General features: G+C 51.4%; 4 protein-coding genes across 9 annotated transcripts in view; 3 read left to right on the top strand and 1 right to left on the bottom strand.

Annotated features, from left to right (window-relative positions):
* Window positions 1-4173, top strand: part of LOC125948460 (G protein-activated inward rectifier potassium channel 3-like) — a 6690-nt gene extending 2517 nt beyond the window's left edge. For 4 of the 6 annotated variants that reach the window (XM_049674556.1, XM_049674557.1, XM_049674558.1 and 1 more), the window contains exons 3-5: window positions 2033-2307; window positions 2410-3192; window positions 3613-4173. In XM_049674556.1, coding sequence (XP_049530513.1) covers window positions 2033-2307; window positions 2410-3192; window positions 3613-3881 — 1327 coding nt within the window. In that variant the 3' untranslated portion in view covers window positions 3882-4173. Of the gene's footprint in view, window positions 1-868; window positions 1380-2032; window positions 2308-2409; window positions 3193-3291; window positions 3521-3612 lie in introns of those variants that run through there. The other 2 variants (XR_007468584.1, XM_049674554.1) reach the window with 2 other exon arrangements.
* Window positions 4174-4245: 72 nt separating this feature from the next.
* On the top strand, window positions 4246-8806 carry LOC125948458 (G protein-activated inward rectifier potassium channel 3-like). Its single transcript, XM_049674531.1, has 4 exons — window positions 4246-5815; window positions 6701-6888; window positions 6980-7852; window positions 8224-8806. The coding sequence occupies exons 1-4, from the start codon at window positions 5595-5597 to the stop codon at window positions 8592-8594; spliced, it is 1653 nt and encodes a 550-aa protein (XP_049530488.1). The 5' UTR covers window positions 4246-5594; the 3' UTR covers window positions 8595-8806.
* Window positions 8807-9184: 378 nt separating this feature from the next.
* Window positions 9185-12267, top strand: LOC125952821 (G protein-activated inward rectifier potassium channel 3-like). Its single transcript, XM_049682546.1, has 4 exons — window positions 9185-9402; window positions 9470-9660; window positions 9759-10637; window positions 10710-12267. The coding sequence occupies exons 1-4, from the start codon at window positions 9221-9223 to the stop codon at window positions 10841-10843; spliced, it is 1386 nt and encodes a 461-aa protein (XP_049538503.1). The 5' UTR covers window positions 9185-9220; the 3' UTR covers window positions 10844-12267.
* Window positions 12268-12271: 4 nt separating this feature from the next.
* Window positions 12272-17500, bottom strand: part of LOC125952820 (uncharacterized protein DDB_G0271670-like) — a 16030-nt gene continuing 10801 nt past the window's right edge. Inside the window, exons 2-3 of the mRNA XM_049682545.1 lie at window positions 14175-14496; window positions 12272-13700 (exon numbers count right to left, since the gene is read on the bottom strand). Coding sequence (XP_049538502.1) covers window positions 12285-13700; window positions 14175-14471 — 1713 coding nt within the window. The 5' untranslated portion in view covers window positions 14472-14496 and the 3' untranslated portion in view covers window positions 12272-12284. The remainder of the gene's footprint in view (window positions 13701-14174; window positions 14497-17500) is intronic.

Genomic DNA, 17500 nt, shown 5'->3' on the forward strand with positions numbered 1-17500 from the left:
GACCGTAGTACATCAAGTTGTTTTATGGATAAGGCTCAATTGGATGGCAGTTAACGCGGGCGGAAGAAAGACTCGCACGTGTTTGATCAAGAGATAGTCCGATCGGGCCAATTGCTTGAGGACATTGTACACCAATGCACATTATTATGGCAGGTTGGTCCACCGCAGATCACCGTCCGATTATTGGGAGAGCCGGTTGGTGGAAGGAGAGAAAGAGATATCAATACGACCGTTATGACCGGCCAGCAATTGGCCCGCTTGCTTCTGATAGGGCGCAGTTACTCCAGTGACGGTGGCAGGGGAATCGACGTAGATGAAGACGCTGGCGGGGGTCCAGTAGGGCTATCGTTTATATCTTTACGATGATAACACGACGACCTATGATTTGATAAAAAGACTTCATTGATGAGTCAGTGCGACCTTGTAGACACTAGAGGACGAGCTCTGCTCTAAAAAATCCATCCCAGGAGTGGCAAGCATTGGTAATGTCCTTTATGTTTTTAAAAATTCCAAAACAACGATAAACACGGTATGCGTTCGACTTCTGGCCACTCTGTGGGCGTGTAACGAGTGATAAAGGAGGCGCTTGATGACGACGCGCAGGCCTCATGACGAAGATAGTAGCCTGATGTTCGATCGTGCGTATTGGTAGTAGAAGTTGAGCCTGAGCGAGAAGACCTGTGTCGAATGAACGAAAGATGACGATGATACCGGTGGTGGCGGTAGTGGTGGTGGTGATACTGGCGGACGTGTGACGACGACAGCGTCGACGACGACGACGACGACGACGACGACGATGACGAGGAAATCGATCATTCGTTAGCGTGCTGCGGTTCCGCTGCCGCTAGTGCAGTCGAACGGTGACCGATGTTAGATTAGTCTTGCGCCTACCCTGGGCACGATTAAATCGCCGCGCCGAGAGCACCGCCAAAGTGGGGCGCGTTTCGCGTGTGTCATCGTGACGGACAAACGGAACGAACGGGCGCTGCTGTTTCGTCTCTGCGTATGGACGGTGTTAGCCAGACAACGATTGCGTGTTCCAGCCACCGTATTGCGTACTTTCTGTTAAGTGAAAAGAAACCGAAACGCGCGTGCCTTCCGCGCGTTATCTGTGAACGTTCCCCCGCACAGTTTAGGAGCATCACTAGGAGCGCGATCTAAGGGTGCAGGATGAGCTTCGGTCAGCGAAAGAACTTTACCGTACCGATGGATCCGGAATCACCGGAAGCACGCGATGATGCCAAGCTGCTTCCCCTTACTCCGTTCGATAAGATCCCACCGATACTGATTGGCGATGGGCAAGATCCACCGAAAACACCCATCACACCGACGACACCGATCGTGTACTGTCCGCAGTCACCGTCGGTAGCCAGCAAACGGTAATACTGTAGGGTAGTTGGGGTCCCGATGGGTCTACTACTGTGCTTGGGTTGGTAATGATTTGCATTTTAAATGAAACCGCTAGCAGCGGCAAGCAACGGTGGTCGTAGGTTTTCCAGTGCTTATGATTTATTGCTGCTTGTCAGTCTAGAACGATCGTGCGAGAATGATGTTTATGTCACACATTCCGTACGGTGCAGCTCGCACTTCTGGATTCTTGTGCCGGGATGCCAGTTGCCGATCGGTCGGTGTACTCGGCGTAGAACATTCTAGAGTGCTGCTCTGACTTCGATTGCATGGGACATACCCGTTTGAGATTGAATCTAGTAAACTGCTACGATTATGGTAACTTGGATGGGTTGAAAGTTGTGGGATCGTATGGTAGAAGTATAGTGTGGCTGTAAAAACAACGTAATTCCTACTATAAAGCAATCTCTGGCCATGTGCAAGCGAGACTGAGCTCAAGTGGCTACAAAGGCCACACTTTGGTTATCGCCGTTGGCTGTTGTAGACAAGCACCACCTCTCAAACCGCACGTATTGGTTTACACGAGCCATCGATTGGATTACACCGACAGGCCGGAGGAACTCCTCCTTCCCCTTGACATTAATAACTTCTCGCCCTCTTATGTGTTCTCTCTTTTTGTCCTTAGGAGTCGAGCATTGCGCCCAGGAACTACGCGAAAGTATCGCCGACGAGCGATTCTCAAGAATGGTGACTGCAACATTGTCCTGTCGAAGGTTTCACGGCAGCAGTGGCGATTCCTGCAGGACATCTTTACGACGCTGGTCGATGCACAGTGGCGATGGACCCTTCTTGTGTTCGCATTCAGCTTTATATTTTCGTGGCTCTTTTTCGGGCTGGTATGGTGGCTTATCGCGTTCACGAATGGGGACCTGGAGCCGAATCATCTTCCTAGTAAGCAAGGTAAGGAAGAGGAGTTGAGGGGCGGAGAGAAGGAGCCGCCTTGTCTGGGCTGCCAATTGGTGTCTAATCATAATCTGTTCTGTTCTTTAATTTCGCGTACAGAGGAGAGCGGATGGAAGCCGTGTGTGTTCAACATCGAGTCCTACACGTCGGCTTTTCTGTTTTCCATCGAAACGCAGACGACCATCGGATACGGTTACCGGACCACGACGGAACAGTGCCCGGAAGCCATCTTCGTCATGTGCTTCCAATCAATCTACGGCGTTATGATGCAGGCGTTTATGGTTGGCTTTGTGTTTGCGAAGATGACACGCCCGAAGCATAGAACGCAGACGCTGCTCTTCTCTAAGCATGCCGTCATCTGCCAGCGTGATGGTGAACTGTGCCTGATGTTCCGTGTTGGGGACATGCGCAAGAGTCACATCATCGGGGCGAACATTCGGGCACAGCTAATCCGCACCAAACTATCGCGCGAGGGTGAAGTGATGGCTCAGTATCAGCATGAGCTAGAAGTGGGTGCCGATCAGTGCGGATCGGATCTGTTCTTCATCTGGCCGCAGATCGTAACGCACAAAATCAATACGGAATCTCCGTTCTATAATATGTCGGCATCGGATTTACTGCAGGATCGTTTCGAGGTTGTGGTGATCCTCGAGGGCACGGTCGAGTCGACCGGTCAGTCAACGCAGGCCCGTTCGAGCTACGTCAACTCGGAGATCCTGTGGGGTCATCGATTTGAACCAATCGTGTTTTACAACAAGGAGAACCAGGTGTACGAGATCAACTACAGTAAGTTCAACGAGACACATGCCGTCGATACGCCACTCTGCTCGGCCCGAGAGCTGGCCGAATTCTACAAGTACCAGGACGACTATCGCAACCAAGGTAGGACGACGGATGGTCCAGGATTGGTGGATTGTTTCTCGGTGTACGGTAGACTCTGACTGTCTGGGAACCCGGTGTTCGTTGTACTCTTCTTTGTAGCCGAAGATCAGCATCATCTTCAATCGCCAGCGTAGAATCGTCCGTTGTATCGTTGTTGTATCGTTGCGTTGCGTTGTATTACGTGTTGTGTTGGGTGCTGTTAGTTGGTCGCTTATCCTGTAGTCGAATTACGGTTGTCTAATCATCATCCTCTTCTTCTCATCTGCTTCCGTTGCGTCGATCATGCTACTCAGAATCATCATCTACCTCTACATCATGCTATTGCTAAGTAAGTTGTGGTAGCCGTTTAGCTTTTCTCATTCCCATGGTCGGTAGACTCTGGAGCTGGCAGACTTATCGTGGAACTGTGCCTTTTTGCAGATCCGGATGTGATTGGCTCCTCGAAGTCGATGTTCGAGAAGCGTTGGCATCGACACTACACGAATACAATTCGCACACTGAGCACGGTCCATCTGGAGGACGAGCAGACGCCGCTTACCGTTCAAGCCCGCTACCTAACGATCCACGCTGCACCAAGGCGTCCCCGGTCATACCTGCAGCTGGAGAACAATCTGCGCAATCTCTTCGACCGGCCATCGATCACAATCTCACCATCGTCGGTTACCTCAATCCGGACCGACAGTCGGTAGTCCCTAGTCCCCCTAGTCGCCCTCCGCTGCCGACGCAGTATAGAGTATGTTTTGTACGAGCGATTTTAGTTATGTAGGTTTTGCCCACCCTTCCCAGCGCCACCATTCCCGATAATGTGAATCTTGTTGTAACTGTACGTACTGTCGGTTACTATTTATATTAATTTTAAAATCGTGAACACGGGACGGCCACAGCTGGTGCTTTCTTCTGCTGTTAACATGGTGCCACCCCTGGGCACAATGCGAGTGAGAACAATAAACCATTCCATGTGTAAGAGACTATGCTACTGAATCACTGTTTATCATTTATTTGCTGTTGTTACCGGTATCCGAATAACACTTCGAGGTGACGCATAGGGGCAAGGTAGACGTATCAATCAATGCTTTCGGTGCCTCTGTGCAGGTGATGGTGCTTTGGTCGATCATCAATCATCGTGTACTAATTAGACGAACATTATATTTTGATTGTTGAGTATTAGGTCAGAGCAACCATTGGGCGTAACTGAGTCGCTGGATGTTTTTTAATATGAAAGAGTTAAAGGATTACATGGTTGCTATGTTTTTTTTTTAACTTTGAATAAAGTTGAAATGCAAAAATCATTGAAACATGCACTCGGTGTTCGTAATACATTAATATTTTTTCACAATTAATCCTGTTTCCTACCTATCCTTTCTACAAATTGCATTATCCTCTCTAGTGCGATGACCAAAACTTTCCATTATCATCAATCATCTAACCATCGGTTGGATTTCCTGGTCAAAATGGATTCCAAATTACCATCATCAGTGTGGCCTGGAGATAAGACCGCATCACAAAAATTTGATCCCGATCGTTATCGCTAACGAGGTGTGACGGGTGAATGTAAACCCTTCTGGCGGTACGATCTCTTCGGAACCCGTCCATTTTCGATACGCTAATTGACGCGAGTTCGCGTCATTTCCCCGATCAATAAGCGCCATATTTAATCAAAAAGACGGTAGCGCATGTACTGCTGCTAATCGTTCTATTGACAACTTGGAGGGGTGGTCAGTCAATAATGTTTACCTCCGAAACCGAGCCAACCGTTCGGCTCGAGGCCCGTGCGGGCAGGAAGAGAAGATGGAGCGAGGTTGAGGTTGCTGCTCGAGACGGTTAAGTGGCATCACTGACAAGTTTGTGGCGTTATCTCTAAGGGGTCTCGGGACAATAATGGGACCGTAACCGTATCGGATGGTGAACGGGCGAGCCTGATGCAGTTCAATCTGGTCAGTGGCTTGAAGTGCTGGTGTGATGGAGGTGAGAAGTACCGTTCGGCGCGCGTATGGCGGGGGTGCTCACTCCCTCACCGGGGACCACCACGGCTGGTGACGGTCGGGCGGAACGGTGCGCGAAACGTAAATCATCCGGTAACAATGCCGCTGCCGCAGCCACGTTTTTCGTGGTTACCTACCGCGATTGATGAGCTAGGGCTATCCGGTGCCTCTGGACGATCGTCACCGTTTAGTGTCGCACATCGAGTGGCAGCGTTCACATCGTTGTCGGTGGGTGGTTCAGATTTCATCGGTGGTTTCTGTGGTTAGTGAAGAAGAACTGAAGTGATCTGCTTGGGGAATGCATTCTGCGATCGATCGTCGTGGCTTAGTAAAGTTTATAAGCAAACCGAAGGATTGAGTGATTAAGTTTCTCGAGTTGAGCATAATACGATCCAGCTTCCAGACTCCAACAACCAGAAGATGAACACGGAAAGTGACCATCATCAGTCGGATCAGCCGGCGCCGGGAAAAATCGATCGATCCATGCTCAAGCTTGGACCATTCGATACCAACATTGGATTGCCACAGCAGCAACAACTGCAACAGTACTCTCCGGGACCGTACGGAGATCAGTATGGATATTCATCGCCCGTTACGCCTGTCACACCAACCAGTCCCTTGGTGTGCTATCCTCAAATGAAGTAAGTCCTTGAAGATGATGTTTAAACCACCTCCCCCCCCCCCCCTTGCTCTCCGGGGCTCCGGGGCTCCGCATGTTCACGCCACACGCACGACCGAATGTCGGTTCCATTAGAACCTCAGACACGCTAACAAATCCGCTAACAGCACCGTTAATGGTGCGTCTAGGAAGGTGATAAGAAATGTGTGTGATTGACACAGACTTCTAAGAACCGGGAGTTGGCTGTTGTTTCGCTCTCCCCTCCAATCGATTGGTCCTCTACTCGTTGACTGCAGCTTGCTGACTAGTCGCTGTTGGGCTGTGGTTGTTGATTAATCGTTTATCGAATCCGTTGCGACCGTATCTTGAGTTGTTGCGAAAGATAAGAATGCATCAACAGAGATAGGCATGAGTTTCATCGGCATCACGCCAGGACCGTGACCACAATAAGCCACCCTATCGCGCCGCGAGGGGCCACTCGAGACGATTAGATGAACGTGAGCGTGAGGAACACCGCGAAACGGAACATAACTCCAAACGTGACGCAATTTTTTGTTTCGAATTCGTCGACGACGGATTGGTGTGTGTGTGTGCGTGAAACCGAGTGGCCGTTGTGTCTAAACCAACACTTATCTTATCGAAATTTTGCTATCGATGACTCAGGCGTTATCGATGGGAGACTGAACCGATTGGTTGGGCAGGTGGGTCTCGAGCAGTCTGTAGTAGTAGTTAGCCAGCTGTGCCGTATACCACGTGTTGGGGGAATGCCCGACGAGAGCCGTCACAACCTGTCACTATGGCATTCGATACGAGAAGAAGCTCTAGCACGTACTTTCCCTCGAACCACGCAGTGTTCTCTTCCGGCCAGTGTATCTCTAATACAATCCACCCGATTTGTGTGTTTCAGAAATCGTGTTCTGCGCCCTGGTGTGAACCGGAAGTACCGGAAGCGAGCCATTCTGAAGAATGGCGATTGCAATGTGGTGCTTTCGCGGCCACCGCGACAACATTTGCGGTTCCTGCAGGATATCTTTACGACGCTCGTCGATGCACAATGGCGATGGACCCTTCTGGTGTTTGCGCTGAGCTTCGTAGGTAGTGTTAGGAAAGTGGGTTCTTTTCGGGAGGATCCGAAAGTTCAAACAGTAATTCTTTTTCTCTCTGTTTCTCTCTCTCTCTCTCCCAGGCTCGTGGCTGTTTTTCGCAGTCATTTGGTTCTTAATATCCTACACTCACGGAGACTTTGAAGAAAAGAATCTTCCAGACAATCAATCGGAAATCGGATGGATACCGTGCGTTTACAACATGTACTCGTTCACATCGGCGTTCCTGTTTTCCATCGAAACCCAGCACACGATCGGTTACGGTGTCCGAACGACGACGGAAGAGTGCCCGGAAGCCATCTTCGTCATGTGCTTCCAGTCGATCTACGGGCTGATGATCCAAGCGTTTATGGTTGGCATCGTGTTTGCGAAGATGACGCGACCGAAGCAACGCAGCCAGACGCTCCTGTTCTCGAAGAATGCGGTCGTGTGCCAGCGCGATGGGGAACTGTGTCTGATGTTTCGTGTTGGTGATATGCGCAAGAGCCACATTATCGGTGCATCAGTTCGGGTACAGCTGATTAGAACGAAAGTGACGCGCGAGGGCGAAGCGATGGCACAGTTCCAATTCGAGCTCGACGTTGGATCGGACGGGTGCTCGTCGGATCTGTTCTTCATCTGGCCCCAGATTGTGGTGCATCGGATTAATAAGGACTCACCGTTGTACAACATGTCGGCGTCTGATATGCTGCGCGAAAGGTTCGAGATTGTTGTGATCCTCGAGGGAACGGTCGAGTCGACCGGACAGTCAACGCAGGCCCGCTCGAGCTACGTCAACTCGGAGATCCTGTGGGGTCATCGGTTCGATCCGGTCGTGTGCTATAACAAGGAGCAGCAGGCATACGAAATCAATTACAGCAAATTCGATTCTACGTTACAAGTCGATACACCACTCTGCTCGGCCCGAGAGCTGGCCGAGTTTTATCGAGCCCAGGATGACTATCCGCCGGCCACCGGTAAGGAAGAGTTCACCACGGACTGTGTAGCGCTCTAAGTTTGTACATATCCAGCTCGAAGATCCAGCAGCCCAAATTGTTCTCATCGTTCCATTAAGTAGTTCCATAAGCACACTGGTACCCACCAGATGTCTGTTGCATATGCGTCCGTTGTGTCCTGTTCCGTCCTCATTCTTGCAACGACTTCTTGCCACCTCCAACAACACCACAACCACCACCAACACTACTCTCTGTACAGTCGGGATCATTCCATCGTTCGTGTGTGTGTGGTGGAGTTATCGCATGTGACAGGTGGGGGTTCTTCATTTCTAGTATCGATCGAGGGTACGGACTAATGGGTTTCCGATTTTTCCATCCATTCCACGGCATAGACATTGGTGATAATGTGTCCACTAAAACACAGCTCGAGCGTCGCTGGCAGCATCACTACAGTACGGTGATGAACACGCTCAGTCAGTACAATCTGCCCGACGATACATTTGGCCAGGCCGCCGATGGGAATCATCTCTATCCGACGCGTTACCTCACGATCCAGGGTGTACCGAGGCGCCGCAAGTCCTACGTGGCACTGCAGAACAATCTGTGGAATCTGTTCGACCATCCACCGAACCCTCGGACCAGCACAACAGTGCCGGGCTCGAGTGAGTCTGACGCGAGTCCGGCCAGTCCACGGAAGGTACGGGACGACGATCCGCTCGTGACGAGTGTGACCGTGCAGAACGTGAATGAAAAGTCATCCTAGGCATGAGGTGCCTTGTAGTGGTGTGATGGTGGTAGTTGCCGGTTAACATATAGATCTGGAAGCTCTTCACGGATTCACGGATGTGATGATTAGCATACTTAACTCACTTGTGTGTGTGTGTGTGTGGCGGATTAGATTAGATTAGAGACGAGATGATCGTACAGTCGACTCTCTTGACGGCAATTCAATAAACTAGATGCCATCTCTCAGAAGTTCTTGCTAACTATCTTTCGTTCAATGCTAAAACTTTAAGCATCTTCGACGTGCCTAGGTATCTTTTGTCTCTTCTTGAACGTCTTCTTGTGTTTTTCAAACAAACCCAGTACATCTTGGCGCGAACACACTGTTTTATTATTTAACGGTGAATCGGTAATGCCATTCGTGGTTGTTGCTCACACCCGTAGCTCTTGTACGATCACAGACGTTGATCATGGCGGCAAGATATCGTGGTGGAGATCACCGTTATCGTCTTCTAGCCTTGGCGGGTTGATACTTTAGCAAACAATCTGGCTAATCCGGCGCACGTGGTGGCACAATGACGCTCGGTGGGCGTACGAGCTCGAGCGTCGAGCCCTTTCCGTGTCCCAGCGCGAACGCAGTCAGTCTGTGATGAGCGGTGTGACGAGATGCGTGATCTACCGAAGCTACAAGTGTCTAACGATGTCGAGACGGGTGTATCGCTGATGCTGGAAGATCGGTTGGTGAGGTGTGGTAGAGATAACGGTAGTCCAATCATCGTCACACCGGATACGGCCGGATCTATCAGGTCGTCGTTTCGTTTCGATTCACCGCGGGTCTCCGGTAGACGGTGAGTAGCGATGGATGTGGTGATCTCGTGGCTTGGTATGTAATACGGTTGCTTCTACGGTGTGAAGGCCAGGACCATATCTGAATCGTGCTGGGTATAGAAAACCTCGGAAGCGAGCGGTCTTTAAGAATGGGTACTGCAATGTGAGTGCCACGAAGTTACCCCAACAGCAGATCCGGTTTCTGCAGGACATCTTCACCACACTCGTCGATGCACAGTGGCGTTGGACCCTTCTGGTGTTTGCCCTAGGCTTCGTAGGTAGTGTTGGGCATAATGGCTCTTTTCGGGGGAGCCGAGAGATCAAACAGCAATTCTGTTGCTCTCTTTTTCTTTATCCATCTCTCTTTCTCTCTAAGGAAGCTGGCTGTTTTTCGCACTCCTTTACTTCTTGATAGCTTACGCTCACGGAGATTTTCTCGAAGGACATGATCCTGATCACCAATCAGAAGCCGGATGGACACCCTGCATCTCAATGATCTACTCGTTCACGTCATGCTTCCTGTTTTCACTCGAAACGCAACACACGATCGGTTACGGATCGCGCGCGATGGAGGAAGAGTGCCCGGAGGCCGTGTTCGTGATGAGCCTCCAGTCCGTGCACGGTGTGATGGTGCAAGCGTTCCTAGCCGGGATCGTGTTTGCGAAGATGACACGCTCGAAGCGCCGTGCCCAGACGCTACTGTTCTCGCGCAATGCCGTCATCTCGCACCGTGATGGGGAGCTTTGTCTGATGTTCCGGATCGGCGATATGCGCAAGAGTCACATCATCGGGGCGAACATTCGCGCTCAACTGATCAAGGGAAAGGTGACGCTCGAAGGGGAAACGATGCCACAGTATCAGCATGAGCTGGAACTGAGCACGGACGATTGCTCGTCGGATGTGTTCCTCATCTGGCCGCAGATTGTGGTGCACAAGATTGATGAGCGGTCCCCGCTGTATGGTTACTCGGCCGAAGACATTCTGCTCGAACGGTTCGAGGTGGTGGTCGTGCTGGAAGGAACAGTCGAATCGACGGGCCAGACCACGCAAGCTCGCACAAGCTACGTCAACACGGAGATCCTGTGGGGCTATCGGTTTGAGCAGGTGCTAGTGTACAACGTGGATATACAGAGTTATGAGATTGATTTTTCAAAGTTTAACGAAACCATCCCGCAAGTTACACCGCGTGGTTCAGCCAAGCAGCAAAAGGAATGTTTCAAACCCTTGGCCCTTTCACCGTCGTTGCCTCAGAAAGGTGGCGTATTTACAGGAATGGCGAGCGAGTGAGCTTAGCACTAGTATTTTATAACATTTCTCTTTTTTGCAGGACGCTCCTGTGATCCTCTGATTGGGGCCAACCACAGGATATCGCAGATTGAAATGGAAAACGAACGCATCAACCCGCAGTTTCTCTATCCTCTCTTCGATCGCAGAAGATCGCGTTCATCGACAGAGCTGTAGATAGTTACCGTACCGTTGCATACTTTCAGGAGTTTACGCAGGCGCAAAATCGATCGACGATCTCGAGCAATTTGTCGATCGCTGATCGCGAAGGTGTGAGGTTAGTAGGCTTGCAGCGGTACATAATATGAAGCTGAAAATGAGTTGAAAATGGTTGCGAACGATGCGCAACATCCGGCCTGAACACTGGCCGTAAACACGTTCTGGTTGTGCAAAGAGCGAACGACGGGGGAAGGGGGCGCAGATGTCTGCCCTACCGCGGGGCTATATGATTAAAAAGCATTTATACAATCGTACGGAGCATGAATAAACAGATCAGTTCGAACCATCGAAGAGCGAGCTAAGTGAAAACAGACGACCACAATGGCACACTTGTTCTTGGGAACCACCGTTCCCACTGGGCGGTCACGTTCTGTGCAATTAAATGATTTCGTGGCCCCTTTACGAATTACGATTGAGTGACCGCGGGGTGGCAGGATGCACAAATCAAAGGTGGTTCCCGATGTTCCCGTAAACATAAACGTCATCGTCTGGATCGCTGAAAAACGGTTCCGCGGTTGCCACAAAACGTGACGGAGTCACGGGAATACCGAGCCGTGTGCGCGCGCCCGCTTTGACATTGTAAAGGTGCGCGGACTGTGGTTGCGTCCCAATACCCGATATCGATGGCCGCATAATGACCGCTTTGGCAAACCAAAACCTCAACCAGACCCAATCCGCCAGACCCGAAGCCAGATCGAGGCAATTCATCATCAATCTGTAATCATCTGCACACATCAATTATAGATAAATGCATAAAATGCAAAACGAAACGGGAACGGCAGCACCAGCGCAGCCGCCGCCGTCAACGATCGATCGATCGATCGACACACAATTGCAGATAGAGCAGATCGATCGACCCGAAACGTGCACGTGCAGATCGAACTCGACTCGAAGTGTACCGGCAGGGACGAGGGCGAAGTCGTGCCACACGAGGTCGGGCGTTGCGTTTAAAGAACCAATTGAGAAATTGAGTGATAATGCGTGTAGTTCGGACGCCTGCCCTAGGGACTTTCGGAAGCAATTTCGCGCTCGCGATCGCTCGAGCAGACGACGACGACGACGACGACGGACGCCGAAGGCCGAGAGCAAGGTTTCCGTTACGGTTTTTCCCCAATTCAACTGCTCTTCATTGTTTGTTTGTTTCGAGTTCATTTCTTGAATCATTCCAGGCGGTAATAAATAATGAAATACATTTACAAAATAATCTCGTTTGCGTTCTAAAATCTCACTCTCGGTCGCATGCGCGTTTGTTTCGTGTCGTTACCTCTCTAAAGCTTAGCATAAGTTTTACAAAAAAATTGTCTATCAAGCACAGGATAGCCGTAGGAAGCACTAGAACGATCGCCGCGTTGTTCTCTCTCTCTCTCTCTCTCTCTCTCTCTCTCTCTCTCTCTTTCTCTCAACAATTGCCTATCACTTGGCCAAGGAGTAAAGCCTGTTGCTGCTGTTGCTGCTGATCGGCTGCCTCCATCTGCAGTTGCTGATGATGGTGGTGCTGGTGATGGTGGTTCTGCTGTTCCTGCTGGTGATGGTTCGCTGTTGGTGGTGGTGGAGGTGGCTGTTGCGATTCCTGCTGCTTCGCCGCTCCCTTGGCCGCCTTTGGCCGCTTGGTGAGATTCTTCTGGTGTAGGTGCGTCTGGTAGTGCTTCTCGAGATGTGCCTTCTGCCGGAAGCTCTTCCCGCAGAGATAGCACGAGAACGGTTTCTCGCCCGTGTGCACCCGCACGTGCACATTCACCGAATACTTATCCTTGAAGGCTTTCGAGCAGATCGAACAGTAGTGCAGCGATCGGCCACGTTTCTGACCACCGCCGGCACCGGCACCACCATTTACGGAATCGCTCGAGCTGGAACTGCTGCTACTGCTACTGCTGCTGCTGCTGGAGCTGCTACTTGAGCTGCTACTGGAGCTGCTGCTAGAGCTGCTACTAGAGCTAGAGCTGGGCTGAGGGGCAGTGGCAGGGGGCAGTGAGGTAAGCTCACCAAGCGAGCAGCTATTGTTGTTCGTGTCCAGCTTGGCGTCACTTCCGCAGGACATCGGCATCGGATCCAGCGACACCGTCGAAATCGATGGCAGCAGAGGCTGTTGATGGTGGTTGTGTTGTTGGTGGTTGTGTTGTTGGTGCTGTTGTTGATGATGATTGTGATGATGGCTCGAGGAGGAACTATCGGGTACGGCAAAGTTGTCGTACAGATACGACGACGGTTCATTGTACAAACTGTTGTTGTTATTGTTGTTGCTGTTGTTGCTGTGGCTCGTTACGGACTGATCGGAGAAGCTGGTCAGCTGTATCTCGTTCAGGAGTCCCTCAACTGTACTGTGCAAGCTGATGGCTGACGCAGGTTGATGTTGCTGGGCTGAGAGCGAGGAGGGTGAGGAGCCATTCTGTTGTTGTTGTTGTTGCTGGTGATGCGATGACGATTGTACTTGTGGTTTGCTGGTGGTAGTAGTGGCCGCATAGTAATCGCCCAAATCGTAGCCCGTCCCATCAAAGTTGAAACAATCGACCACAGCCGACGGCTCGTATCCTGCGCTCGAATCGACAATGTCCGGAGCCAGCGGAACCGGGGAGTCCAGGGCATTTTGGTCAGGCCAGACGATGCCGTGTTCCGGGGATTCGTGCAGCACGGTCAGGGTGTAGATGTGACCGTCGGCTGTCGCCATGTCTTGCGGAGGATCCACTACAGCTGCGGTGCTGGAGGCTGATGTGACCGCTGCCGCCGGCTCACTATCGTACGGTGGCCAATAGTGACTCATGCCACTGACGGACGCCTGCAACCGGTCCCTCATGTCGGTACGCGCCGGTCCCCATATCTGTGTAGAGAGAAGAGAGAGAGAGCGAGAGAGAGAGAACAAGAAGTGGAGATCAGAAACGGTTCCTTTAATCCCTCGGAGCATGGAGCAGGAGTTGGCAGAAGGCGTCAAAGGCGAATCGACCATCGACCCGGCTGCCCTATAACGAGTCTCCGGTTTCACTTTTTTATGATACTCGCAACCATAAACAACCAGTCAGACCCTCCTCAGTCAGTCGGTGGAAATGCCGATAAATCATTCAAGTTTTATGTTTTCGCGAACCGCTTCTTCGGTGGCAACTCCCAGCTCCTGCGCGGTATTGAGGTCACATCGGTGGCGTCGGCGTAGGTGATCCGCCGGGACTCGTTGGCCCATAAACACACACATACACGCATGCATGCACAGACAAGGGGGGCAACAATTTAACAGCCGGATCTTTCTCTCTGATCCCGGCGGACGAAGATCCAATTTCTACAATCTTGCTGGCGGGCATACCTGGTCGAATCCTTGCAGGGGCTGCTTGTTCTGGAGCGGGGGAACCGTCACCGGCAGTGGTAGCTGTCCTCCGGTGAAGTGCAACGCTGAACGCACTCCTACGCCTCCGCCGCCCGGCTCGCAACCGAGCACCAGACCATCGGTGCAATGTGGCAACCGGAGACGATCGTCTAGGTCCGGTCGGTTGATGCCGGTATCGAGCGGTGAGTCGAGCAGCGGTTCTCGCTTGATGATGGTTTCCGGGCTGGGGCTGGGTAGCCCCGTCAGCGCGGTACGCAGCTTCGGATCCGTTAGCATAGTTCGGTCAAGTGGGGGAAGTGGTCTAAAGAAGGACAGAGAGAGAGAGAGAGAAAGAGAGGGGAACGCACAAATAAGATTAGTGTTACCGCGTGGAGCATAATTGACGAGGCACCTGGGGTGGCACCTCAAATTGTCCTCCTCATCACACGATCACAAGGGAAAAAGAAAAGGACAAGGGGAAGGCCTGTGCTTAACGGCCACAGCGAATGTCGTTAGTTGGCATAATAAATGTTTTATACGATGATAATTTACACATCATTTGTTAGATGTCATCTAGCACCGCAAAGATGGTCGCTAGATGGCTCCTCTTCACTGTCGTCGTCGTCGTCCTCATCGTCCTCATCGTCATCTTCTACGTCGTCGTCTATTATTGTTTATTAGTATTTTACGTTTTATAGCGAACGGTTACGTTTGCTTTCTTTGCATCGCATCGCATCGTCAGCCATCAAGTTGGAAGCCATTTGTGGGCTGCAAATGGGCTGCCATGTTTGTCCATCACGCCTCGACACACCACAGACAGCGCCCCTTCAGCGCCTACCAGAGATGAGTGCAACGGATGGGGACAAGAAGTGAGAAGGAAGGAGGAGACGCGCGTGGAGCAGGGAAGGTGGAGGAGCAATTATCGATCGTAAAACAATGATTACTTTCATTGAAAAAGTGCCGCTACCAAAGAGGTGAAGAGATGTGATGTCGAGTGCTGTTGTCACCGCCTTCAGTAGCCTCATAGCATGCCATGCCATGCCAGCTAGCCAGTCAGCCAGTCAGCCAAGTAATTACGGTAGCGGCATGCTACGCCTTCTTGGATTGTAAATGTCTTCGCGGTGGCATTCAAATGATGAATGTACCCAGCAACCAGCAGCAAGCAGCAGTAGACGTATTCAAGTGACATCTTCTTAAAGCACACACACACACACACCTCTCCGAGAGATGGAGCTCGATGCCATAAACAGAAGGAACGCGAGAGTTGTCAAAAGAGGAGAGTTTACCGGGCGCATTCCGTTTTGTTCGCCTTTTTTTTGTTATTCCTTCTCTTTCAGTTTTCAAAGTTAATTAAAAGCACTTGGACACGGCTCCCGGGAAAAGTACGTCGCGGTGCCGTCCCTTGCCGTCCCCATACCACACTACACACTGGCTGCCCTATTGAGCTATCAAGCTCTGCGCCGTCGTTCGTCGTTGTCGTCGTCGACGCATTAAAACTCTGGTTTTGATTGTAGGATTAAGGGTAATTATTTTGTGCGAATCAACAAACCAAACAGCACACACATACACGCGATGGCACACTGGAGTGCACTCTTCGCTGGATGCTGGTTCATGTTTTGGTTCGGAAAACGGGGAAACGATCGCAAGATTGGAGCATGGATGTGGCCTTCGCCTAATTTAACCATTTGCTTAATTTTATCAGATTGGCCCAGAATCAAGTGACCACAAATGGCGCGCGGTAACCGGTGCGCGGTGGTGGTTACAACAGGTTTGCAAGATCGGCCACCGGCCACCGGCCAGCGGTCAATGCAATGCGCACAATGCAGCGCAGCGATCGGCAATCAAATCATCAACACCACCGTTCGTTGATCTTGCCACTTCGTTAAGCTTTGAATGACATCCCCCATTTCGTGGCCGCTCTTCGACGCACATTTTGGATTTCCGCACTCTCCGCAGTCTTAATGAATTTGACGATCGCACACGGATGGCGCGGGCTCACTGGCTGACTATAGGGTGGATTGGAATTGGTGCTGTCCGCTGCACCTCACCTCCCGTGTCCGTGAGTGCATCGGTGCATCGTGCGTTGGTGCGTTTAGTGGCCATTCTGCCTTCATCGGGCGATCGCGCGAACGCCACGGAGCGTGGAGCGCCCAAATCATCGCCGAAAATCGATGACCGGGGCTTCGTGTGTCCCCGTTTGCCTGATCCGGAGATTAATTTTGACGGGTGGGAATAAAATGGTAATGTTTACTGGTCATTACTGTCACGGGAACGGGCCTTGGGACCACATCGACCCGCGATGACGATGACGGCGAGGTTTTAATGCATTCCCGCGGGACTGCATTCGCGTACTGTGCGTGCAACAACGACGACCACGGCGACGACGACGTCAGTGCCAATGTACGATAAGACCACGGACCCCGTTGGTGCATGATAAAGCTGCGTACGAGGGAGCGAAACAGAGAACGCGTCATCACTTGGCACGACACGATATTCCGGGGGTTAAAGCCAAAAGGATCCGCTTAAGAAGAAACGAGTCGAGTGCGTGTGCTCGCTCTTTCTTTCTCTCTCTCTCTCTCGCTCTCTCTCTCTCTGCGTGTACCGCTAGCTCGAGTGACAATTTGGGCAAAAGTTTTTGTAGAATTAACCCGTCCAGCGGGAGGTTGCCAAGTGAGTGTGCGGTTCGCCAATTTGGTCCAACAGCAGGGCCGGGTTAACCGTTTGCGCCACAGCTGGAAGAGCGCCGTTTTTTTTTTGTGGCCAATCATCATGGATGAGCATGGAATGGAAAATGGCACCAGCACCGGCAGCACCAACGCACTTTCTCACCGTCACACGGGTGATTATATGAAAATCGTCTTATCCATCTGCATAATTGTCACCCCAAAAGCAGCGTGTCTCGCGCGATCTCCGGCTGTCCGTCTCATTGTGGCTGTATCATTTTCCAGCGGCGAGCCACGGGACCGGCGCGAACAGTGGGGCGATGGTAGATGGTAATCGGGCATTGGATGGATGGATGGATGGATGGATGGATCAGGGCAAACGGTGCCTCGAGAGTGGCCCGTTTTAAGTGCCTTTGGCCGCGCTCTGCCTAATGGAAATGATAGAATTAAGCAAAAGTGTCATCATGGCGCAGACGCAACGCTAAAAGCACTTGCCAAATTTGTGGATTTTCGCGCACCTCAGGAACCTTCCACCACCCCTCTCCCTTTCACCTTCCTCCATTTGGGAGCTTTTCTTGGTCTTGGCGAATGGTCCATGGTCCGGTGATCACACTGAGCTGCTCATGATGCGATGCCATGAACAGGGTAATTATGTTGCTTCGC

This window comes from Anopheles darlingi, chromosome 2, assembly GCF_943734745.1.
Source record: "Anopheles darlingi chromosome 2, idAnoDarlMG_H_01, whole genome shotgun sequence".
Lineage (NCBI taxonomy): Eukaryota > Metazoa > Arthropoda > Insecta > Diptera > Culicidae > Anopheles > Anopheles darlingi.